Below are 26683 nucleotides of genomic sequence, written 5' to 3' on the forward strand. Positions count from 1 at the left end.
GGGCATCCAGCTTCGGCTTTGGGGCAGCAATCCAACCTCTGACCGCTGATTGCTGGTTCCCGCCATCTTTGCAGTACATCCAGCTCAAGTGCCTGGGAAGGTTGTAATGTTTTTTTTCTCATTTCACAGTTTCTCCTTGCCTGAAAAATGGGAATACATCGTCACCAAGTACGCGGAGCATTCACATGATAAATGGGCCTGTGACAAGGTAGGGATTATCATCTAACTGACAATCCTGGGGGGGGGGGCGGGGGGAAACAGCCCAACAGCATTAAAGGGTCCAATCCTGGAAATCGGCCTGATTTGTCTAAGTGACAGACTGGCCGTGCCAAGAGCATTCATTATTTCTGAGCAGCAATTTCCCAGGGTTGGTGGAGGTCGGAGAAATAGGCGGCAGCAACGGCTGGTGCTGCTTTTTGTATTTCTCAAGAAAATGATTGATTCCGGGAGCGTTAACTCCTTTCTAAATATTGCATTTTCTGGAGTTTGCACCGAGCACACGCTTGCGTGGTTTTGACGTCAACGCGTAATGCGGGGCAGGAGGCTTTCATTAATTTTTTCTTGGAACGTAGCGTTGGTAAAGGGGAAGTAAAACTGAAAGCCTTGCCCTTGCATTTTGCCAGCAAACTGCATTTTATTCTAGGGAGGACGCACATCTTCCTATGGCAGGCAGCGGTAGAACTTCCAGACACTCCCTTATTAATCAGCCTGTCCATCTGGTGTTTAAAATTCCTCACCACATGAGGTCAGGCTGCTTAATGAGTTTAATTGCTCTGTCAGCCCTTTAATGCTGGCAGGCAAAGTGGGAGGAATGTGCCAAAGCCATCCAGGATTCCTGTGGGCAGCCAGTTAAGGACTGGGGCCATTGCTCAGCTGCGGCTTCCGGTGTGTAACTGGGAAGCCACGTTCCTTGCAAAGCCGCAGAAAACCACCTCGGGGCCGTGTGCCCCGGAGCAGGGACACCTTGAACCACTGGCTCAGCCTCTGTATTGATCTGGGGTCTGCTTTTATTGTTTGATCAGTTTCTACTTGGGACTGATGATAACAACCGTCCTTGTTAACTGTAGAATGGGCTCATGCCTCGTGATTCTAGAGCAGGGTTGGCACGCTTTTTCTGTAAGGAGCCAGATAGTAAACATTTTAGGCTTTGTGGGTAGGCGGTCTCTGTTACAACCACTCATCTCTGCGGTTGCAACACTACTGTAGCCAGAGGTAACACATAAATGCAAGAGTGTGCCTGTGTTCTGAAAAAACTGTATTTCTAAAACGGGGTTGGGTGGGTTGGCTGAAGGGTCCAGTTTGCTGACCCCTGCTCTAGAAGGAGCAGTATGCCCATTTGGCCAACCTATGAATTAGGGGAAAGGGACACCTCCACAAACCGATAGCAATATCCAATCTCTCACTAAGCCGTGTGGATTTTACCTCCGTAGTCCCTCTTGAATTTGGGGAGGTCTCTCTATCTATGCCATGGCTTTAGTCCAGGCTGCAGTCATCCTTTGCCCAGATGCTGGTGATAATGTCCTAACTAGTCTGCCCATGTGCCTTTTGTCAGTTCTGTTCTTAACACTGCTGGCAAGTGCTAGTTTCAGTATGCAAATTGAGTCATATTCTACCACTGTTTTCCAGCCCAGCCCTTCTCCTTGTTAAAATCCTTTAATAGCTTCTAACCATTTTTAATACAAAGGCCAAAATCCTAAGCATGGCCCGACAGCAGATCCTACCTCATCTGGCCTCTGCTGCCATCTCAATCAGCCTCATCTCTCCCTCCACCCTCTGCCCTCCAGCCACATCCCCTTATTTTAGTATCTCTGTCTGTCTCTCTCCCTCTCTCTGTCACACACACACACACACACACACACTCTACATGAGCCTGAAACCCTTCCCACTCTGAGCCAGGTCTCCATGTTCATCCACACACATGCAAACACCAGTCACCAATTCATCCTTCAACTCTCCATCCCAGTGTGAATTCCTAGCATACCTCTTTCCCAGATTTCTCAGATGTAGGCCTTCTTAGCATCTTGCTCTTTTCCTTCATAGTGTTTTTAAAGCAGTTTTATATATTTATAAGAATTATACAGTGATAGCAGTTATCAACTGTCCCTCTCCTGGAATGGTATGTGATTAATCTCTCTTCCACTAGCCTGTAAGCTTCACATTTATAGGGAAACAGGTTTGCTCACCATTGCCTAGTGGGCATTGGTTATCTAACAAAGGAAAGTGTATTTTCTCCTGCCCTCAAGAGCTTCACAGTCTTGTGGGGTAAACAAAATGAACCAGCCATCATACAGGTTGTTCAGTACTGCGGGGGGCAAGAGCACCGGGTTAGAGCACATAACCCATAAGAGGAGTCCCTAAGTCAGTAGCAAGGGTCCAGGAATGCTTCCTTGAGCTGGTGACATCTACACCGTGTGATAAGGGGTGGGTCGTTGTTCAGGCCCAGGGAAATAAGTGCACTGCAGTCCATGGGAGCAGCAGATGCAAGCAGAGAAGTGAGAGAGAGTCTGGTGGCTTTGGAGAACCATAGTTCAATGTGGTGGGATCACAGAGTAGAGCAGAGGAAGAAAGGTGAGAAATGAGTTGAGAAAGGTCAGTGAGATCTCACAATAGCTTTAGAGGCCACAAGGAGTTTGGGTTTTACCATGATGACAGCTGGGAGTCAGAAAATCTTAAAGCAGTAGAGTGCCCCGATCCGGGTGATTTTATAAATCTCACCTAACGGTCGTATAGAAAATGGGGTCCACAGAGAGATGGCAAGACTGGCGGCAGGGAGACCACACAGAGGCTGTTGCAGTAATCTAGGTGAGAGCCTATGGTGGCTGGAACTGAAACACTGGAGGGAAGCTAGGGAGAGGCAGGCAAATGAGCAGGTCTGGGAAGTTGAACACACATGAGAGGGTGCAGAGAAGGGGGTGTCAAGGAAGATTCCTGCATGTCTGGCTTGGAAAGTGAGCGTACGCTGGTACCATTCGCCGAAATGCGGGGAACCCAAGAAGAGGGACCCCTAAGAGGAGTGAAATGCCAGGTTCTGCTTCAGGCATGTGAGGAGGTACCTGTGGGCATCCAAGCAGAGCTTAAATAAGTTTGGAAAGTAGGAAAGACATCTGGGCTGGAATACCGATTTGAGATTTGTCCACCTGTGGACCATGGGCCTGGATTACATCTACCAGGGAGAGTGTGCTCTGGAGAAGGGACAGAAACTTGAGAAACAGACACATTACTAAGGGGGCAGAGGCGGAGATTGAGAAAGATCAGCCAGGAGTCTTTGGGCTGTGAGGTTATGGCAATCAGGGTCTCTTACTTACCTCTGTATCCACGGTGCCTGGGACCGAGTCTGGCATCTACTATAGTAGGCATTCAACCGATGTTTGTTGAATGAATTTTGAAACTCTTAAATTTCTATGACCCTAGGAGACATGCATTGCTACAATTCTGCTCTAGGGTTGGCGGGCACGCAGTGCTAATCAAGTCAGCCCCCTCCAGGCAGTGGGCAGTAGGACCAGTCCTCACGTGCCTTTGGCCTTGACTTCTGTCCTTGCCTGTGATCATGACACGCTGACCTGAGAAGCATTCTTCTCAGGTCTTTTGAAACCTCCTTCTGTCTGAAACACAAGCACGTAAGCAGCGAGGACAGCAGCTGAAACAAGAAGAAATAAAGGAGCAGAGTTCACAATTCAGGGGGCAGAGAGCTTGATGGCCTGAAAGGATCAATTAGACACTTTGGGGGGGAATTTTCAAGCTCTGTCACATCCCATTATTCCATTTGTTCAGTGAAAATAGAAGCTGGGATTTGGGTCATACAGTGGGGCTCTTTGGATGCCAAGGATATTTGAACTGAGAACATTTCTACAGAGTCAGAATGGATGGAAATATGGAATTTCCCTGGATGAAAATGTGAAGACCCATCCACTCATCAGACCTTTCAAGACATTAACGGAAAAGGTAAGAAACTTGCCTCTGGTAACACTGAGCGGCCATGCTGATTTGCCTTCCTTGGGCAGTCTTTCAGTCAGATGGTTAGATGACTTCAGGGCACATTCACCCTCCAGTTTAAATAAACTCCTCAGGAGCTCACCACAGGCAAGAGCCCCAGGACCAGTTTCCAAGAGGCCAGCCTCACGTTCTGTTCTTTGGCACTGAGCACCCATTGGATGGAGAAGCACTATTCAGCACCTAGAGGCTGAGTCAAAATGCATTCATAGTTCACTTGCAACAGGACTGGGATGGGCTTTTGTTAGACTGCTGATGTGGGGGACTTAGGGCTAGGAAAACATTGAATTGCTGGAGGAAATTCAGATAGAAATGACTTCCAGTCACGACAGACAAAGGGAGTAGGGAGGAGGGGCCCTAAGGAAATAAGGACAGGTCTTTTGGGTTTATTATTATTACTATTACTATTATTATTAAATTTGGTTCAGCGCAACTCCAAATTCCTATCTTGGGCTCAGTAAGAGTTCTTTGTAAGCTATAGGCTTTGTGTTGTATGTAAAGCACAGCATGCATTTCATTGTATGTATATTGGCCATCTGCAGAATTGTGTATTGTTCAAGAGAATTCTAAATCTAAGAATCTAAGAATCAAAATCAAAGGAGAGCTTTGTGCCAATCACTTCCACAAGTCTCATCTTAAACAGCTAGTAGTACATGAGGAGGGGTCACTCTCCTATTCTTGCACCTCTTTATCCACAAACTGGATAATGTCTGGTACATTCCCTCTAAAGGCAGAAGACTGTAGGGTCTTGTACTTGAAAATGTCAGAAAGACTGACGATTATGTGTTTTAGGGGAGATGATGCAGAGGGCGTCTTGACCTAGGGACAAGAGGCTGGAGCCCGCTGCAACCCTGTCCACCATGGGGGCCAACTTCACAGGGAGTCAGGCCAGTCAGAGTGCAGGGGTGTGCTCTGCAAATCTCTTCTGCTTGGATTTTCTTCCAGGAGAAGGAAATTTACCGTTGGCCTGCCAGAGAGTCCCTGAAAACCATGCTGGCTGTGGGCTGGTCTGTGGAGAGGACCAAAGAGGGAGAGGCCCTGGTTCAACAGCGGGAAAACGAGAAGCTTCGGAGCGTGTCCCAGGCCAGCCAGGTATGACAGCGTGCCCCGGGGCCAACACTGGGCCAGTAGTAAGAACCCCCGGAGAATCTGGGAAAGCTCTCCCTGGGGGTGTCAGGGGCCAAGAACCACCAACTGTGAACCCTGAGAATACATCTTTGGCAGCTGAAGTCAGGATACTGTTAAGAATAAGGAAAATAATGGCAAACCCAGCAATTCTGTCTTTGCTTCCCTAGGGCAACAGCTACAGCCCTGCTCCCCTGGACCTCTCCAACGTGGTGCTCTCCAGGGAGCTCCAGGTCAGTGTTGGTACTTGCAGAACAGCTTATCTTGCTTTCTAAAACCCCCTAAGTGCAGGGTCATATTATCCTCCAAAGAGTTTTTTTTAGACTCCAAAGAGTTTTTTTTAGAGGGGGGCAAGAATGCCTAGAACATAGCACCACTAAAGTATCAGACTGGAAGAGAACCACATCGGGCTGGGGCCACAACGCAAGTCTCAGCAAAATAAACCAGTTCTCTAAGAAGGCCAGGCTTTGACTTCTTCCAGGGACAACATAATAGGTAGTGCCTCAATAAAAGGAGGACACAGCAACTTACTCTATCAACACACAGAACTAACAACTAGGAGAAAAAACTAATAAGGCTAGGAGAAAACCTGTGGAAAGACCCCTGGGTGGGGGCGCTTTCCTTGTCCCAGCAGGTGCGACCAGCCCCAGGGACACTTGTGTATCCCATGGTGGATTCCCTCAGGGGCCCCGTGATGGTGCAGGATTTAGGGGCAGACATCCCAAAGGATGAAATTAAAAGCCCTAAGCTGCCTCCCCCTCCCACTTTTCTCCCCTCCCACACACATTGGTTGCCACGACAGGCTTCAGCCTGGGCCAGTTACTCCTCAGTCCATCAGACCACTCTTTGGACCTTAGAGAAAGTTTCTTTCCAACATATACCCTTCATCCCAGGTCACTGTTTCATGAGCCTTATAAAGATGAATTCCATTTGAGAAATCTTTGCAGCCATTTTTCTCCAAGATGTGATTCTTCTTAGTTTGCTCAGCTCAGGGCTTTTGGGGATTCTAGACTGTTGCTTGACTCTCACTTCCATCTCCCTGTCTCAGGTCAGGAATAAAATCCTGAACTCCCGTGACAAATGAAGTGCCTCCAGAATGCAGTTTCAAATGGAAATGTGTGTTTCTCATAAATGCATCAAACTGCCAGGATAATAACTTACAAGGGAAGGACAGAATTAGAAATTGTTTTCTGTGTGTATGGGAAGATATGAAACTAATGAGGTGCATAAGCACAGACTAATTAATGATGGGAGACACTCAGCAATGAGCTGTTAGCATTTGGTGGTGCTCCATTCCCGAGCCTGCCTGCAATAGGCTGGCGGATAGGAACCCATTTTTCTTCCTCGTTTTCTCTCTGACTGTTGTCTCCTTGGTGGGACACAGGGAATGGTGGAGGTCGTGGCTGAAAACTATCACAACATCTGGGCCAAGAAGAAGAAGCTGGAGCTGGAGAGCAAAGGTGAGCCAGGTTCTCGGTGCCCCCTGCAGAAGGTGAGCTGGGGGCAGGTATGTTTTCCCGGAGGTGCAAAGGAAGGGCCAACTATGTTGTCCTCTCTCACTTTCCTGAGCCCAGGTGGCGGCAGTCACCCTCTGTTGGTACCATATGACACCTTGACAGCCAAGGAGAAGTTCAGGGACCGAGAGAAGGCACAGGACCTGTTTAAATTCCTCCAAGTGAACGGCATCGTGGTTTCTAGGTAAGTCCTCTTCCGGGTGATGTTAGCGAGGCGGGGGTGGGCTTGTGGGCGTGGTCTCTCCCTCTCCAAGTATTTACTCACCTGCCTGCAAAACAGATGAGAGGAAGGGTAGCTGTTAGTATTTTGAAATGAGAAAACTTTTATTTGGGAGCATGAAGCCATCTTTTTTGACCTAAACAGGACCAGTCAATATCCATTTTTCAAAACCAGTTATAGCAAAGAATCATGACAAATGATACATATACACCTTAAACATTTATTTTTAAATTGAAACACATAAACAAGCATTCATTCACAAATCTTGTACTATAGGCCCTAAGACCTTCTCTGTGTTGTTTGATCGATTGGAGTTATAAACCATATACGTAGTGCATCCTCAAAGCTTTGGGACTCGGGCTTCTTTACACAGCAGCGAGAATTACAGCAGGTACAAAACCATGGAAATACAATAATCTTCTAGATTTTTTTTTCAACTTCCTCCCCTGTCTTTTACAGTTATTTTCTTTCAGACCAAATTCAGAAACTGTGTATTTGGAAACGCAATTTCAGGCCTTTGCAAAATATGCAACTTAGCTCTCACAGAACCAACGGTCCTCCTCACATTTTTCATTTTGTTGTTTTATACGATATTTAATTACATAATAACAATAGTACGCATAACTGACATAAACAGTCTTTGAAGGAACAGAACTGATTCTTTTGAAGGCGCAACTCCACTGAGGAGATGGAATCCATCGAGATTTCCTGAGACTTTTTATCTCAAACTTAGGTTTGTCAGAATTATCTAGAGGAGTGTTGTATGTGAGTATGGTCTTAGCTGCTTAAGTCTTAAAGGTAGAACCTGTTTCCTCGCTGGTCTGATGTCGGTGGGGGGCTGTGCTCCGTGGGTCATGCTTGCTAAGTCCCTTGAAGGGTGAAAAACAAGCCAGTGTTCCTATTCTGATATAGCCATTCCTCCTAAAAGAAATGTCTGCTGAGCCAGCTGCTATTTCTTCCGTTAGTTTCCTACAGCATGTTGCCACTGCATGGCAAAAAAAACCCCAATAAAAATCTATACAAATATTTCTATTGTAGCTCATATGAAAAAATAACAAAACTTATTTGCCATGTTGTCAAACAGGAAAGGTCAGACAGCAGGAGACCGCCTCTGGGGAAGCATTTGAGAAATACTCCCTTCATCATTTTAATCCTGTTCTTAGCACCCAGAGGAATGCGTACTGTGATTTGCTGATAAATAACTTGCTCACAGAAATGAAAAATTCCTCTTTCCCCCAACTAAAAAGGAACTCAAGGAAATACGGGGGAAAAGGAAGAAGATCGTTGAATTCAGCAAACGTATCCTAGTAGCTGTATTTACCACGTGCCAGACCCTACGGAGGGCACCTGGGGGGCAGACGAGGAAGCGAGAGCCCCGTCAACAAGGAGAACTCGTTCCCCACTACCCACGCCTCCAACCTCCATCTTCAGCTTCCCCATCACTCCATGACAGCCCATTCTTCCTGGTGCTCAAGCCTAAACCCTTGACTCCTCTTTTCACCCAACCCACATCCAATCCTTCAGGAAATCCTGATGGTTCTGCCTTTAAAAGATATTCAGAATCTGACCACTTCTCACCCGTTCCACACGGTCACCATCATTCCTGAAAGAGCCTCTGCCCCGGGCCCCCTGCTTCAACCCTTGTCCCCACCCTCCACAGTCAGTTTTAAACCTAGCAACTAAAATAATCCTTTTATAGTGTAAGTCATTCCCCTATACAGAACCTTCAATAGCTTCCCATCTCAGAGCAAAAGCAAAATTCTGAGGATGGCCCACAGGGCCCTAATGATTTACTAACCACCTCATGTTTTTCACTTCCATTCCATCCACACTAGTATCTGCCATATCCCTTCAACTCAGCATGCATGCTTCTGCCTCAGGACCTTTGCACCACCGCTCCATATGCCTGGAAAGTTCTTTCCCTGGACGTCCATATGGCTCACCTCCTCACTTCCTTCAAACCTTTACTCCAATGTCCTCTCCCCATGAAACCAGCACTGATTGCCCATGTGACACTGCAGTCTGCTTGCCTCCCCCCTTCAGCCACTCTTGGGCCCCCTTTCATACTGCTTTGATTTTTCTTTTTTCATAATGCTAATTAGTTTCTAGCATTCCACATAATTTATACTTTGTTTTATATATTATGTGTGTCTAGCATATAGGTTCCATGGAGGCAGGGATTTTGTTTGCTTCTCTGATTTATCCCCTGCTTGGTACTTGTTGAATGAATGATAAAGATATTTTGAAAAATCTTTTCAGATATTATTCTAGTTCAGGTCTTGTGTGCTCACAGAGGCAGGTTCCAAGTGCAAGGGGATATCAGTCAGATGATAAATCAGGTCACTAAACCAGAATAACCATTAACTTTTGGAAAGTAAAGTCAACACAGATAGGATTGCTGATGCTCCAAAGTCACATAGTCATCTCTGTTACTTCCTGGGGTTTACCCATTTCCAACCTAGAGGTATGAAGGATATGGAGCTGGATGCCTCCTCCATGGAAAAGAGGTTTGCCTATAAATTTTTGAAGAAGATCCTGAAATATGTTGATTCCGCCCAAGAGTTTATTGCCCATTTGGGTAAGTATCATTGTGACATATCCCCCAAATGTGTGCTTCCGTTCATATTTCGTGCTCTCAAAAAGAATGTGGCATTCCTTTATCAAGGGATGATGCTTTCCTACTGTAGCTGTTCGTGATTCATTTTGACATCGTATGGTTTTGGAGGGGGGGGGAATGGTGGCTGAGATTTTGTCCCCCTCTTTAAAAAAAATCTGTTTCATCCTTGGTTTCAGGGTTTGATTGAGCCATTTGTCATTTTTCATATAACTCGTCCTATTGTAACTTTTCCATTGTTTTTCTTTGTGACTCTGGGCATATGACTCAACCTCTCTGAAGCTGCTTTCTTGTCAGTAAAGTGGAGGAAAGGGTAGTGAAACAGCTGAGAGAATTGACACGAGAAAACAACTAACCAGCACAGTGAGAAAGTCCTTTGTAAAATAGAAGATACTTTGTAAAATCAAATGGCCCTTCCATGGCCCTCAGGAAAGCCGCTCTGTTTCTAAAATGCTGTGACTGTTTTTGGTTTAGTTTCCTTTAACTGTGGCCAACTTTGTGTTACTTTTGTCTTTGTAGAAGCCATTGTCAGCAGTGGGAAAACGGAAAAGTCTCCCCACGACCAGGAGATCAAATTCTTTGCCAAAGTGAGTGATTCCCTGCATTTAAACCAAATTATTTTCTTCTTAGAATCTGTACAATTTAGGGTGTAAGTTAAGCTCATCTCACAAAGATACCCAAAACTCCAGTGGCTTCGATGACATGGGCCTGTGTTTCTCTGTTATGGAACAATCCAGAGGCAGGTAGGTGGTCTGAGGAGGCAGGCAGCCCGCTCTGTTCCACACCGTCACCCCGGAGACCCAGCTACTTCCTCTCGTGGTACTCCACCATCTCCTCAAGTGTGCTGTGTGTCGGTGTGGTCCGGATGGTCTCACCGGTACCACATCTGTGGGAAAGGGGAAAGGGAGAGAGGAAGACAAGCTGCTTCTCTTTTTTTTTTTTTTTAAGGTTTTATTTGTTTATTTGACAGAGAGAGAGAGAGATAGTGAAAGCAGGAACACAAGCAGGGGGAGTGGGAGAGGGAGAAGCAGGCCTCCAGCCGAGCAGGGAGCCCGATGCGGGGCTCGATCCCAGGACCCTGGGATCATGACCTGAGCCAAAGGCAGTCACTTAACAACTGAGCCACCCAGGTGCCCCCAAGCTGCTTCTCTTAAAGTGCTATCCCAGTGGCTAAAATTCTGTCGTTTTTAGATCCACCTAGCTGCCAGGGAGCCTGGGTGATGCATTCTCTAGCTGGGTGACCCCATGCCCAGCTAAAACATGGGGGTTTCTGTTGCTAAGAGAAAGAAGGGAAGAATGAATTTGGGTACCAGGGAGTAGTCTCTGCCATAGAACCCTACTCAGGACTGAATGCATGCGAGGCCTCGGGGTAACTGCGCCTGAGAAGCAGAGACAGAAGGCTCAAGGTTGGTAGTGCTAGGCTAGGCCCCAAGTGATCCTGTTGGACACCGTGCCCAAGAAGGCGTGACTAAGCCCAGATGTACCACCGGACTCTCCTGAAAATGCTGACTCAGCCATATGCACATTTCTCGGGACCCTTAGTCAGTAGCCTTCTCCATTCCCATATCCCCAAGACCTCTGGTTTGAGGTGTATGAGAGGAAAATGTGTTGGAAACTGCAATCCACCAGGTAGAGTTTCCTGGAAATTCCAGGACCTATGTTCAGAGGCTTTTTGCTCACGGAAAATGAACTTTTTCAAAGGAACCAATGGAGGGGCTTTGGTTAGCTTCCTAGAAATTAATTTATGGTGGATTTTCCAGGTTCTCCTCCCACTGGTTGACCAGTACTTCACCAATCACCACCTCTACTTCCTGTCATCCCCCCTGAAGCCCCTTAGCAGCAGCGGCTATGCCTCTCATAAGGAGAAAGAAATGGTGGCCAGGTGAGTCTATGAAAGAGAAGGCCATGGTGATGATGTGCTTTGTATAAAACCCCAGATTCCTAGAGCCTCAATGGTGAATCTTTTGGAGAAATGAACTGTGGCCTGGTGATTGGTAGCACAGAGGTTTTGGTTATCATCTTGGTTTTGAAAGTACTTATATTCATATTTATCTCTGTATTATTTTGGCAACCAAGAGAAGTGCGCTGTTTGGAGGTATCAGTAGGGCTTGGAAAAAATTTATGTACTCAGATCAACTTTTATCCTGAAATAACATTTAGAAAAAGGCGAAATCAATCCTGAAGCTTGAACAAGCGAACACACAACATTGAGAAGAAACAGATTAATGCTGTTTTCAATCCCATTCTTATCAGGCTTTTTCAGTTTAAATTTGTTTTAAAGAATCCAATCTTACAAGTCCTATTGTGGGTGATCTGATATTTGAAATCCAGAGCAACACAATTCAATTAAAATTCCAAATAGGAAAAAAAAAGTTCCTCAGGAGCACCAGCCTCCATCCTCCTTGCAGTAGGCATAACATGTGGGCACCTCAAGAGAGAGGAGAGCAAAGAGGATGCTTTATGATCAGGCTAAAAGATGGATTCCACCATTCCTCTGGTCTTGTCCGGATTTGATTGGGAATGACAGGGAATGAGTTAGACCTCTAAATGGCAAAGAGTTAAGAATTATATTGGAAGCAGTCAGCTCTTTCCCTAACAGCCATGGATGGTGGACAGCATACAGTGTACTTTCTAAAGGCCCACCCACTAAATATCACCATCCTCGTGAGGACAGTCAGCCTCAGGATTTAGCAAACACTTATTAAGCCCAGAGCTAACAGTGAGCTGGTTTTTCCTCCTTACACAAGTGGGCAGTAACTCTTGCATATCATTGTGAACCATCACCGTGCTCTAAGAACTGCCTATATATTCTCTCCATTTTACAGATGAGGACACTGAGGTTTGCCCGAAGTGACCCAGGTAGTAAGTAAGGGCAAGAATGAAAGTCCTCTCTAGCCGCATGGAGTGCCATTTTCTCTGCAGTCATTACTTAACCTCATTTTTTAAGAAAGGAGGAGCCCATGCTATCAAAATGAGATGCACTTAGCATCAGTTGCTAGCCAAAGATTTCCTAAATATTTTCAGGATGTACCGGTATATTTTGTAAGAAGTTCAGGAAATGAGGGGCAAAGTGAGATATTCAGACAATCCAACAGAGGGCAGGTGTGTCTGTCTTCTTCATCTATTTTTGTGAGATTGTTAATTCATGGAAATGTAACATTTGTTCAGCCAGGCACCATTTGTCACGGCTGGAAGACAAGCTGCATCTGATCAGCCTTGCAAATAGCTCCCAGATCCACCGGTGTGCTTGCCACCCTCCCACAGAAGCAGTAGCATCTGCACCAAATGTTCACACCTCCAGACCCTTCTTGTCCACGTCTTTCCCCTCCTCCCCACCCCATCTGCATCTGCTGCCAATCACCAGGGCTACCATACTCTCTCCCCTGTGGTCCCTTTGATTTGTCACTTGCAAATTCTGAGATGGGGAGGCACCTGGGAACTCTGGCCCCTCGTAACACTGGGCTAAGGACAGCGCTTCTATTATGCACCCCATAGGGGACAAGAAGGGGCCTTTGAAAACCTCGGGTCCTGGCCTTGGCATGCCTGGGCAAGCACTTCTGACAGCAAGCAGAACCCTGTTAGTATTAGGATCAAACAATTCCACCATCTGCTTTAGTTAGAAAAATGTTACTTTGTATTTATACAGAGCATGTGTCTGCTTTGAGGCATTTCACCGGAAGTATCTGCATTGATCAGCCCCTAATTCTAAAAACTAAGAGGATCTTGTGATTACTCCCTACTTACAGATGATAAAACCAAGGCCCAAGAGCAGTTAAGTGGCTTCACCAGGACAGCCCAGCTAGTCATAGCAGAGCCGCGGGGCTCATGTTCCTCCAGGCTCTCTCCCTCCCCCAGGTCCATGATTTTTTTTTTTTTTTAATCAAATACATAGCTCTTTAAAAAGTGGACACAATGGGAAGAGCAAAAAAGCAGTCCCTGTTTAATTTCACACTAGCAGGCTGTCAAATTTCTGTTAACTTATTCTGAATTCTCTGAAGCTCTAGGCCAGGGTTTCCAGCTTATTCCCACTGCAGAAATAAATGACTGCCCACAGGGGACTTTAGCTCTGATTGTCCAGTAGACAGCTCAGTGGACTCAGGGTGTTAATTGAAAACCATTTAAAGGTGAGCAAGTTGTTTTTTTTTTAAGTTTTTATTTAAATTCCAGTCCGTTAACAAACTGTAGTGTAATACTAGTTTCATGTGTACAGTATAGTGATTCAACACTTGAGGACATAAAGGTGAGCAAGTTCTGATCTCCGCCAACACTCAGGATGTGTTTCTTCTCCGTTTGAGCTGTTCCCGAAAAGACTTCTGCCCCGTGTGAGTCAGGAAGCCCTCGACAAGCTATGAATGAGAGGCTGGGATGGACTTCAGCTCGGTCTCAGCTTGAGAAGCCCTTGGCCCGTAGCAGGTGTTTTTAGTCTACCTTCCCCTCTGTGTTCCACCGGGAAGGACCGCTTGCTGAAGGCATTACAAAGTTCTTGCTGGGCCAGTGTCACATAGGGTCAGAGTTCTGAGCAGCCTCGTCCCCAGAGCCATTGACAGTACAGGTCACGTCGTAGCCATGGTGGGTAAGGGTCCATCAGTGGCATGTTCAGAAACATTTATAGAGCTCCTTCCTAACTGCACAAGGCTCTCTACTAGATGCCGCAGAAAGCAGAACGCTAAGATAACGGATGGACCTCCGAGGGGTTCCATGATAGAAAAGATGAGCGAAAGCATGGGGTAGGGTCAAAAAGCACCAAAAGCATAGCAGATGGGCTTTTCTAGCTTCCAGGGAGGAGCACAGCTAGGACAGCCACTCGGTCAGGCCCATCGACTAATAGGAATTGACAGAGAAAAGCAATTTCCCAAAATGGTTTTGTCCAACACAATATCCCCCGTCCCTGAACCGTTCATTTTCTTCTGTTCCCACCTGCTTGCCCACCTCCCATCTAAAGCTTCCCACCTCCAGTGAAGGCTGCAAAATGGTTTGCAGTCTGTTGCAACAGTGGAACATGCACGATCCCTGTCAGAATCCTCATGTATTCCTGAATGTCATCCAGATGAATGTGTCAGCACATGGTACTCTATAGCAAGGGACGGTTTGCGATAACCTGGTCACTGCAAAATACTGCAGTTGTTGCAGAAGGATTATTTTCTGTGAGGCTGGGGCTGCCTCCAAGGTGCCTTCCCAACTCTCCAACAAGACAGCGGGGAGCACAGACTTTCCTAGTGTGGTCCAGAGGGTCTTGGAGAGGAACACAGTGCATTTTCCTAGAGATCCATTCTGCGCTCTTTGATATAAAGCATGGGGGCCTGGGGGAGGGAGGGTACAAACCAGTCCTCGGATTTCTGTGCCTTTCCCACTCGCCTTCTTTTCTGCTTCAGCCTCTTCTGCAAACTCGCTGCTCTTGTTCGACACAGGATTTCCCTCTTTGGTAAGTGAAGAGAAGTATTGCTGAAAGCCTCACTCCTCCCTATAATTATCCTTAACTTGCATTGTGCCTGCAGACAACCTGAGCCTTAGGACGAAGGTGTCACCTAAATTTGCCATAGAAAATTGGTCTGAAGTATGATAAATGACCTCTCTGCCCCTTTAAGAGCTCAAATTTTCCACACCAATGAATGTTTTAAGCTCTGCCTCTAACATCCATCAAAGAGCAGATGTGTCAGGCCAGAGATAAATGCGTTGTCCCCGCACAGAGGTCTGGCCCTTCGTGTGTTGGTGGTTAATTATGCTGGGCTGCAGTTTGTGCGTATTGAGAAGATTGCATTTAAAAGACAGGCTGAAGGGTTTGGGGGGTCACCGGTGATATTTTTGTTTCTAGGGAGCGATTCTACTACAATGGTGAGCTGTCTTCACATCTTAGCTCAGACACTTGACACAAGGTAAGTCTGCCCGGTTTTTTCCAGTAGTTTCTCAAGACTCACTCTCTGACCCCCTCTTCTCACTTACTGTATAGAAGAGAAGAGGTGTCACTGCGCGGCAGGAGCTGGGGGCCGGGGGGAGAGAGGAAGGAGATGAATCTAGCCTGACATTAGTACTCTCCATCTCTCCACTCACATGATGGAAAGCCACTGTCATGACATGTACTGCATGCTAAAAGCTGAGCATTTGATCAATTCTTGTCTTCTCTTCCTGAGAAATTCATCTTTCAGAAGATAAAATATGTAATAGAGCAAAGTGCCACTTTGTCCCTCATTCTCCACCAAAAAAAAAGGAAGAGTTAGCTACCTGATGGGGTGGTGAGGCCATAAGCACCCTGGGAGAGGGGAACCGTAACACTCTGAATCCCAAGCAGCCAAGGAGGGAGGTGCAGGGTTATGTGATAAAAATATCAGAGACAGGGGCGCCTGGGTGGCTCAGTCGGTTAAGCGTCTGCCTTCGGCTCAGGTCATGATCCCAGTATCCTGGGATCGAGCCCCGCATCGGGCTCCCTGCTCAGCGGGAAGCCTGCTTCTCCCTCTCCCTCTCCCCCCTGCTTGTGTTCCCTCTCTCACTGTCTCTCTCTCTGTCAAATAAATAAAATCTTTAAAATATATATATATATCAGAGACAAAGATGTGTTTGGACCCATGGCCTGAAGGTCTTGCAGGAAAGATGGCTGAAAGGGAAAGAAGTCTTAACAAATGTTATGTGTAAGTTCCGGTAATATAAGCGTAAATGATCTGATGAGATGAGGAAGAGAAGGAGTGGCAAGGACAGACAGGGAGCTTTCTTTCACACACTTGTCAAGCAGAGCCCCTTGTCAAAGTTGGGAGGAGGACTGTATGCGGAAGAGAAACCAACTGAAGGAGTGGCCACAAGATGAAAATCTACCAACTAAGAATGGTTACCAAAAAAAGTTAAGGATAATTAAAGGGGATTTGAGGGGTCTACACCCCTAGAACAGGAAACAAACATGGTGATATTAGGACAGCACAAATTCATAGGATCAGGCCAAGGCACCCCAGAGGATTCAGATCCCTTGCAGCTAGGAAGAGAAATCTTGACTCCCAGGTGCATGTAGACTGCCTTGGGAGAGAGTTCCCCCCCCTTTTTTTTTAAATGCAGGTCAGCATGTTTGATAATCATTCCTGACAAAACCCAAGACTAGAAAGTTAGGAAGATAGCTCATGATTCTTTACAGGCTAGGAGCAAACCTCACTGACTTCATTTCTTTGTTTTTATTTTTCTGGTTGGTTGGATGATTATCCTGAAAATGCTGTAGATAAAAAGCATCTGTCCTTGAAGCAAGCCTGTCATAATCTTGTGAATAAGATGTTGAAATATGGAAAATAATAGTTGACTTGTTAGCTTTGTTCCAATTCTAAGTTTTATAAAATAGTTTTGAGGGGAGGCTAATCTCCATTCCCACAGGGCACAATCTATAGTTGTTTCCCCACCCCCCACCCCCAGCGGTCTGATGAAGCTGTCTGTTTTAAAAGGGGCTTTCTGTCCCTCTTCCCTTTCCTTCTCCAAGCTAGGGCATCCCTGCAAGCTAATAGAAATATAAATTTCACGTGACTTCTTTGTTCTCTCTAAGAGGTCCTGCATCATGGGAGAGCTAATATTTCTAGCTACTCCTTATAAAAGTAGCTTATCCCGTAATTAACTCTAAGAAAAACTCACCTCTCCTTCCTTCTAATTAGATATTTACAGAGGGAGGCACCTGGGTGGCTCAGTCATTAAGCGTCTGCCTTCAGCTCAGGTCATGATCCCAGGGTCCTGGGATCCAGCCCCGCATCAGGCTCCCTGCTCTGCGGAAAGCCTGCTTCTCCCTCTCCCACTCCCCCTGCTTGTGTTGCCTCTCTTGCTGTGTCTCTCTCTGTCAAATAAATAAATCTTTTTTTAAAAAAAGATATTTACAGAGGAATGTAGCCAACTGGGACACTATACTGATAAAGGATGACTAAACTCAGTTTCATTCTAAACCCTCCTCTGTATTTCCTGAAGAGTGGAGTGCTAATTCCATCCAAGAGAGAAGACCATCCTGTTGTCAGCCCCCCCTTGGGATTGTGTGATCCAGGTGACTCCCTGGATGCCAGCTGTTCTCTCCACTTCCGACTCAGTGTTTTCAGTTGACTGGAGTGTCAAATGTCTGCTCGGGTTAAACTACAAGTCACCAGTTTCAAGAAGGGGGTTGGCCAAAGGTTTGGATTATGATTATGCTTCTGGTCTTGAACATCGTTTGCTTACAGGACTGTCATGAAGTCAGGCTCAGAGCTGGTCAAGGCCGGGTTACGAGCATTCTTTGAAAATGCTGCAGAAGACTTAGAGAAGACTTCAGAAAACCTGAAGCTGGGGAAGTTTACCCATTCCAGAACACAGATTAAAGGCGTGTCTCAGAATATTAACTATACCACGGTGGCTCTGCTCCCCATCCTGACATCCATCTTTGAGCACGTTGCTCAACATCAGTTTGGGGTGGATTTACTCTGTGAGTCCTATTACTATTGTGGATTTCTATGCACATGGCCCCAGATAAGAAGTGTGTGACTCATTCACTTGAGTTGACCTTGAAAGTAGAACAGAGCGATAATTATTCCATGCTGTTTTCTTCTTAGGTTTAAAAATGAAATAGTAAATACTTAGAGGAGGAGAAATCCTCCAATTTGAGTATATAATATTTCATCTTTTCCCCACTATTATTCAGGACCAGAATTTTCCACCCACTGGCTTAGCTGTCAGCCATTGTGTTCCCACTTAATTTGAAAAGGTTATCTGAGTAATCCAGCAGGGGATATAGGTTCGCTCCCAGGGTTTTTCAGATACCAATTTTCCTGTTAAGAAGCCCTAATTTATTCATTGGATACCAGGAGCAAAGGAAAGCTGCTAACATTTCATTATCTGAGCCTTCAGAAGAAGACCATAGTCAGTTAGTTTTATTTCAGTTTGCATTTAGTACCACATATAGCCCCTAGAGCAAATATTCTGCCATCAAGCTCAGTTTCACACTTTAAATGTTGGCCCATGATTTAATTCAATTTAACCAGCTGTTGATAGCTGACACTGTGAGTGCTATATCCCTGAACAAATGAAAATCAGTTATTTCCATGGAGGAGGGCAAAGGGATGGGGGAGCATCCAAACTCATTATGTCATGTCATGGAAAGAATGCCCTTCCTTATTGAAAACCTAAAAATTAAATTAGTTCTCATTATGTTCAATTAGTCCCTGCCTTATTATGAGTTCCAGACATTGAAGGGGCATGTAGCCGATGGATTCAACTCTGTGGATTCCTAAGTGGAACATGCCCTTCCCTCAGGAAAACATGGCACAATCATGATATAATTGAATTGTTTTTTGAAAAATGTCCATCGGAGAACTTGGGACAGGTGGACATGAGAAATTTTGGTCTATCTCTAAAGAGGTAGGGACGTTCTACATGTCTTCCTAGGAAATTAACAAAGGACTCATTCAAACTTCAGATTTCTTGCATTCTTCCTCTCACAGGAAGGAAATATTACTATATGTAAAACTTAACTATAGTGTTCCCCCCCACTGGAAAAAAAAAAATCCCATATGGATCTCATTGGTCAAATGATTTCTTTCCCTGAGAAGCAATGTGATTCACATCAAAAGCCCGCAAAGGAACAGAGATGACTCAGTGGAGGGCATTCTTCTGTTAGTGGGTTCTCCCCCAGTTCAGTAACCAGCATCTGGGGAGAAAGGGACTATACCATGCGGGGATCGGGGAGGGCTGGGGGGGCAGCGCGGGGTGCATGCACTGTCTTTAGCTCCTGGGTCATGCCATGTTTTCTGTTGGTGGACCCTTTCCTTGTGCCCGAGGTGAAGTGCTGGGATTGAAGCATGGTAATGACTGCTCTTTTCTGTTCTTTCCAGTAGGTGATGTGCAGATTTCATGCTACCACATACTGTGCAGCCTCTACTCCCTTGGGACTGGAAAGAATATCTATGTTGAAAGGTAATTAGTGAACAAAAGAGGCTTACATGTGCAAGGCTTAGAAAAATGTTACAGGGCGCCTGGGTGGCTCAGTTGGTTAAGCAACTGCCTCCAGCTCAGGTCATGATCCCAGAGTCCTGGGATCGAGTCCCACATCGGGCTCCCGGCTCAGCGGGGAGCCTGCTTCTCCCTCTTACCCTCTCCCCTCTCATGCTGTTTCTCTCTCTCTCTCTTTCTCTCTCAAATAAATAAATAAAATCTTTAAAAAAAAAATGTTACAGTCTTTCAACACTTAAAAACATCTTTTCAGTACAGCAAAATCAAAATGCTCACTGAAATGGGATGGTGATTTTGAGCCTAGGTCATTAAATGTTTATGGCAATATTAAAATGTAATGAGGCTATTGAGATTTATGACTTCTCTGGAGCTAAGTTAAAAAGAAAACCACAGGCCCAAATTGGCATTACTTGGGCCAGGCCAAGTCACCAAAACAGGGCTTAATACCTAACCTCATTGCAGTTTCTTTTCTTTTTTTTTAAAGATTTTATTTATATATTTGAGAGAGAGAGAGTACAAGAGAGAGTACGAGCAGGGTGGAGGGGCAGAGGGAGAGGGAGAAGCAGACTCCCCGCTGAGCAGAGAGCCCCACGCGGGGCTCGATCCCAAGACCATGATCCCAGGATCATGACCTGAGCCAAAGGCAGACACTTAACCCGGGTGCCCGCCTAATTGCAATTTCAACCTCCTGCAGAAATCTAAATCTTAACTGGTAAGTCAGGAGTTTTCTAATAGGTGCCAATGAGGTTATCTGTCACAAGGGCCCTCTATCCCCTAAAGGAAGATGAGGTAATCTGCAGGATAAGACCCCCAGGTCTTCCCCCTAAGGGAAAGCTACCTAGCCTGGACCAAACTTTCCTTTTTTTTCTTTGGCTTCTGACTTTGTTGTCCCACTCTTCTTCCTATAAAAACTTTCCATTTTGTACCATCTCCTCCAAGCACTCCGCTACTTGCTAGATGGGATGTTGCCAGATTCATGAATCACTTAAAGACAATGAGAGCTTCAGATTTACGCAGTGGAATTTTGTTTTCTAACAGATGGCTGGTAAATGTATGTGATTGGAGAAGCAATACTGTATAGCCAAGCTAAATCATGTGCTAGTGACCAAAAAACGTTGAAGAAATGTCTATTTCTTCATAATCACAGCTTCCAAATAGCTTTCAGAGTTCCTGTGGTTAAAGCTTGCAGAAAAACTCAAGGGACATGAGGCTGTTACTTTAGTGTTTAATGAGTTTCTATGTGATACAACCCTGGACCTTTACCATTCTCAGCTGTCAGATTAGCTATGGTTTTAAACAAGTGCACATTTTGGTACCAGAAATACAATTCAGAAATCTTGAATCCAAACAAGCTGATCCAATTCCCAAAGGAAACCACTGTTAACAATTTGGTGTATGTCATTCCAGATATTTTCTACACATGTACATTCGTACACATGTGGGATCATAATATCCATATTGCTTTGCAACTTTGTCCTGTTGGATGAAGCTAAAAAACTGAATTCCTTTACCATTCAACTCCTATTTTTAGATTTATTATTTAGATAAAATCTCATTACCTTTCTACTTTAAAAAGGTAAGCAAATTTGGTACACTTGTATTCCTAGCTATCTTTTCTACCTTTCCTTTTTTGCTCTATAATTTCTTAAAACAGGGATTCCTCGTTGGCTCAGTCGGTTAAACCTCCAACTATGGATTTCAGTTCAGGTCATGATCCCAGAGTCGTGGGATTGAGCCCTGCATTGGGCTTTGCAGTGGGCATGGAGCCTACTTAAGATTCTCTCTCCCTCTCTCTCTGCCCTCCCCACCCCCAGCCTCCCCCCTGCACTCGCACACACACATGCGTGCTCTCTCGCTCTCTCTCTCTAAAATCATAATAATAATTTCTTATAACATTTACATTCTATTCTAGAACCAATATTTCCTGAGTTGTTTACCTTAGTTTGTATTGTAATGATTCACCGAATAGCCAATCCTTTTGAACCATGACTTTCCCATTCCAAATTTTTAATTTTGTTTTGTGTCTTGGTTGGCCAGATTCATCATTAAGTATTTGTTTCTTTAAGAGTTCTTAGATACTCTTGAATCCTTGCATATTTTGGAATATTACCCCTTGATTTTGTGAACAATTTCTGTGGTATAAAATCCTTGGGTCATAATTTTTTTTTCCCTCAGAAGCATATAGACTTTGCTTCTTTGTATTCTGACAATACGCCCTGGGCCAGGTGATTTACTGACTTACACATGACTTTGCAGTGGGAGGGGAAAAACTGGCTGTTCGTTGGATTCCTTCTTCAGTCTTGAAGCTCAGTAAGTTCCTATAATATGTTCCAGGATGTGCTTATTCTACATCAGTCCCCTCTGCTTCTCCTCAGAACTTAATATGCTCCCTCAGTATTCAGAACTGGGTCTTCCATTTTTTAGAAATCTTTCACTTTATTTTGTAATTGCAGGGGGGGTTTTCCCTAGCTGTTATTCAGGGAGAGGTTTATTGGCTTTTCCTTAATCTTCCACATTTCTCATTTTCTCCCAAGTAACTTTTAGCTAGTTGCTCTTTCCTGTTTTGGGTTTGTAAGGTATTTCTCAAACTTTCTCCATGTTCCTGACTCTCTTTATTTTCTTTATTTTCTGTGAATGTATCAAAAAGAGTTTTTCTGTATTTCTTCCTGGATAATTCTTCCTCAGAACCATGTTTCTCATCTATTTCTTGATCATTAGCTAATTGCTAGTTTTCAAGAATGGAAAAGAGCATGTGTGCACGTGTCTGTGTGGGGGGGGGGGTGTTGAAGGAGTGTATGGGGAAGAAGCATCATCCAGCTTCACATCTGACAAACTGGCTCAGGACTCCCTCACTCTAGGCAGAGTGCGTTTAACACTAGAGTGCATCCACCTCTAGCCTTTGATGTCTCCCCCAACAAAAGTAAGCAAGTGGCCCAGGTGAGAGGTCACAGGTAAAATTTTTAGTGCAACCTAAAGACATAGGGCTCTTGTATAGTCATTTAAAGTAGGTTTATTCCAGGTGCCTGGGTGCCTGGTCAGTTAAGCGTCTGCCTTCAGCTCAGGTCATGATCCCAGGGTCCTGGGATTGAGTCCCACATCGGGCTCCCTGATCAGTGGGGAGCCTGCTTCTCCCTCTCTCTCTCTCCCTCTCCCTGCTGCTCCCCCTGCTTGTGTGCGCGCTCTCTCTCTCTGTCAAATAAATTAAATATTTTTTTTAAAATAAATAAAAAAGTAAAGTAGGTTTATTCCATCCAGTAGAGGACTTGAGTCAGCAGCTACAGGACAGGTTACCTCTCACTCTTGTACTCTACTTCCCGTCCAGTGTCCTCTCCAGGCTCGGAGTCCAGGTCACAGGAATGATGGCATGTACACTTCTTCCCTACTCTGTCCTGCCTGCTTCTCTGCAGTATGAATCTGGTCCTGCATCCCCAGTAGGTCTCCCTGCACCCCCCCACACCCTTCATTGTTTAAGCACAAGTTCATATTCTGGGCTCCTCAGAATCCCCATATTTACTTCCAGAGATTTCTACACTCTGCTCTTAGCCCAGAAAGTATGTTTCAGTTTCAGTGTCCCCACTTGATTTGGTCCATACTTTGTGGCTTGACATTATCACACATTTTCTTATTTCAGCAAAGATTTCAATGTCTCCCCAATTTTTTCTCCATTTCTTGTGCGCTTTAGGGAGGAAACTTCAGTCAAATGCACCATTTCTCTGCCATCTTTTGCTAAAGTGGCTAATGAATGTCTGCAGGGTTGTAAGGGAACCACTAAATATCTGGTTTCCAGCTACAGCTTGCGTGTGCATTGTGGGTGGGAGAGACTCTAGACACCTCAGTGACAGGGTTGACGGTAAAGAAAAGAAGGTCATTGAAACAGAATAGAGACCTTTCTTTTGGGATATGTTCCACTTGAGACAACACTGAGGTCACTGACAAGTAGAGTCTTCAACAAATTTTCAGCAAAAGGTAAAGGCTTATGCATTTAACCACAGAGAATACTTGCCTTCTTTGATGGGGAGATACTTTGATCACAGCATTTGAGGGGGGTTGGTCAAGAAGCGAAACTTGGAATTGATTGAAGCATTGGAACCTTCATTTTATTTCAAATGAAAATGGTGTTTTTCCCCTTCATACTTCAGAGACATTTATTCCTTCCTGTCCTGTGGCCTATGACCAGTTGTTTCTGACCAAACATTGCATACCTTCCCTAAGCCTCTGAGGGGACTCGTGTTGCTGATCTAGAGCCGTGACCTGCCTCTGCTCTCTGCCCCTCCTCTACATATTACTTCCTCTCCTTAGCATCCTTTGGAACATACATGAGGGTACTCTCAAAATTGCAAAACACCAGATAGGTACAAGGCATAATTCTTATTACTGTGATGACTTTCACTCTGCCTGGATCCCTAACAATAGACATTTGAGAGGTTAGATCTGGATCCGTGGAAATAAAATCGAGAGATGGACAAGGAGAGCCTGCAACTTATCAAATTAGAAAGTAACAAAAATTGAAATACAAATCGCACCCTCTTCAACCTGTCACCATTGACCAAGTTTTACTATATGAAAGATACTGTGCTAGGCAGTAGGAACTGAAGTGGAAAGAGAAAGAGAGTTCCACATCCAGTGAACAGACTTTTCAAGTAGACCCTTTGGTGGCTGGAGCTGTTTCAGTAGCCCTTATTCGGCTCAGTCCATACCCACACTGCCCCCTGGGGGCGCTAATGACCAGAGAAGCATTCTAACAGCAGGCATTTTCTCAGTCCCTCTTGGGGTCTGGGGGCCAAGGTCATTGGCAGACTTGTGGGCTTTACTTTTACAGAACTTTTCACAGCGAAACCAGGAGAACATGTTGTTTATGCCTGTTGGCCAAATGGCTAATTAGCATCATTGTGTGCCCTAGACTAGAAAATGCCCTGCTGTGAGCTTGTTGAGACTCAGCTTTGTCCGTAATTAATATCAGAGAGCACAGGGAATGCATGTCCCCGAGGCAGCATAACACTGGAAAACTGTCTTTTGCCCCCACGGGTTGCCTTTGTGTCCGACTAACTTTCTAGAAATCCACTTTTGTGAGATCGGGACTTTAATTTGATGAGAGAAAGAGAAAAGAGAAGAAGAATGGGTTCAGTTATCACCAAGGCAACTCAGGCCCCGCTGTTTCCAAGGTTCATCTTGCTGGGCCAAGTAGAGTTTGCGCTCAGATTTGACCTTACCCCCTTGTCATCCTGATTTTCGCCCAGATTTTCTTTCATCGGTGCTCTCCCTCTGGCATTTCTTTCACCCTCACAGCTTAGCTCCTTCTTTCCTCCTCCCAGAAAGGCAAGACTGAGGAAATAAGAGTATTTCTCCTCAGTGGCCACTGTGGTTGGTTGAAACAGTGAGGCTTGCTCCGAAGGGAGGTCATGGTGCAGAGGGTCCCCGCAGAGAAGCCTACATCTCACTCCCTCGCCTTCCGGCAGGGGTGCAGGCTGCAGCGGGAGCTGGGCAGCTCGATACACAGGACGCAGAGGACCTGGTCTGTCTGAGGGCTGCTGCTCAGCCCCCAGAGCAGACCCGGAGGGGGGCACTCACAGTCACACCTCCAGCGCAAGGAGAAGGCTGTGCCATCACCTCTAAGAAGTGATTGCTTGCTTGCTGGAGGCTGATTTTAAAGTTCTCTGCTCACTTAATAGCTAAGAAAACTGTCAGCTAGTCCCCTAAAAGCTGAGCCTAAGAAGATAGAAGATGAGGATTAAAACCACATATATTAATCGTCCTTTAAATTAATCAAAAGGCGGGCACCTGGGTGGCTCAGTTGGTTAGGTGGCTGCCTTTGGCTCAGGTTGTGATCCCGGGGTCCTATGATCGAGTCCCGCATCAGGCTCCCTGCTCCGCGGGGAGCCTGCTTCCTCTCCCTCTGCCTGCCGCTCCCCCTGCCTGTGCTCGCTCGCTTGCTCTCTCTGTCAAATAAATAAATAAAATCTTCAAAAAAATTTTTTTAAATAAATTAATCAAAAGGTGACTTTTTCCATAAGTTTGGTAACATGACAGGAGATGGGGGGTGTGGGGGGATGGATTCCAAGACAGCTTTCTACTCACTCGTTCACCCACCATCTCCCTCCACCCTCCTCCCTCTGGTGCAGCAGATTCCTAGTGCCTCTCAGCAGTTCTTAGACCCTTGCAGGTTCTGATTCTACCCCAGATAGCCATATCAAGTTATTTTTGGGGGACCAATTAAGATCACAGTTTTAAGCCAGTTCAAGTGTGTCTCTTTCTCTGCTATAATCAAGTGGCACGTCGATCCTAATTCTTGTAATTAGACCATAAATATGTTATTTTATCCACTGCTTCAGGGTTCTAAGGAGAAGGTCTGGGCTTTTTACTGTCTGGAAGACAAAGGCTAATGCTCAGACTCTGTGGCTTACCCCTCAGCAGGCAGTGGCTCTCCTAGCCCCCCCCCCCCCCACCCTGTAGTAAATGCTTGTTATACACATCCGGAGACCCTACACTTTTCACATTGTGGCTTCTTGGTGCTGTTGGAATTGTTGGCTGTTATCACAGTGAAGGGCAATTAACCCAGCCTTCAGTTCAGGTTTTGTTGGGGAGCTGAAGGGAACCCTGAGGGCTGAATGCCTTTCTGTTTCCATAGAACTGCGGTAGGCGTGTAAGCTTTTGCTCCTGGCTCCAAGTGTGCCCTCTCTAGCTGGCAGTTTTCCCCATGATGGTCCTGTTAACATCCCCCAAGATGCAGCCTGACACCCTCAGCTCCCAGGGACTCTGCTAGTGGGCTTCAGATACACAGCATCAGCACTCATTCCGACTGGTCAGACACAAAGGAAGGCAAACAAGATATGTTCAAACACTGTAAGCCCCATCCACTCTTAATTATAGACCTGTCTCTGCATTTTCCACTAATTATCTTTGTATCGTGGTCTAAGAAAGGACTCATAGTATTAGTTTGAAGACATTTTCCTCCTTCTTTGGGAACTGACATCACGTGTGTAACTCACATAACAGGTGTGTAGTCTGACAGTGATTGAATGCCGGTAATTGACAGAAAGAAGACACTGATGATGGAAAAACAGATGGCTCTGGTCTCTCATTCATCGGAAAGCAACAGATGTCAGTGCCCATACAGGGCCCCGTCAAGCCAGCACTGTCACTGTGTGACTCACTGGGAGAAGGGACCCGCTGAGCTAGCTAGTACGACTCCAGGGCTAAGCCCAGGTCCAGGAGGGGAAACACAATCTCAGTACCAGCTCTGCTTTAACCAGCCAGTGGCTGGTTTCCATTACTTACCCTTGCTGACTTGGCTAG

General features: G+C 45.5%; 1 protein-coding gene across 1 annotated transcript in view; it reads left to right on the forward strand.

Annotated features, from left to right (window-relative positions):
• The window catches only part of RYR3 (ryanodine receptor 3), a 503714-nt gene that overhangs the window by 403368 nt on the left and 73663 nt on the right, over positions 1-26683 (forward strand). Inside the window, 13 exon segments of the mRNA XM_078053421.1 lie at positions 130-208; positions 3853-3942; positions 4936-5082; positions 5286-5348; positions 6500-6575; positions 6690-6813; positions 9312-9427; positions 9983-10050; positions 11224-11345; positions 14836-14885; positions 15276-15336; positions 17629-17867; positions 19273-19354. Coding sequence (XP_077909547.1) covers positions 130-208; positions 3853-3942; positions 4936-5082; positions 5286-5348; positions 6500-6575; positions 6690-6813; positions 9312-9427; positions 9983-10050; positions 11224-11345; positions 14836-14885; positions 15276-15336; positions 17629-17867; positions 19273-19354 — 1317 coding nt within the window.

This window comes from Halichoerus grypus, chromosome 8 (assembly GCF_964656455.1).
Source record: "Halichoerus grypus chromosome 8, mHalGry1.hap1.1, whole genome shotgun sequence".
Classification (NCBI taxonomy): Eukaryota; Metazoa; Chordata; class Mammalia; order Carnivora; family Phocidae; genus Halichoerus; species Halichoerus grypus.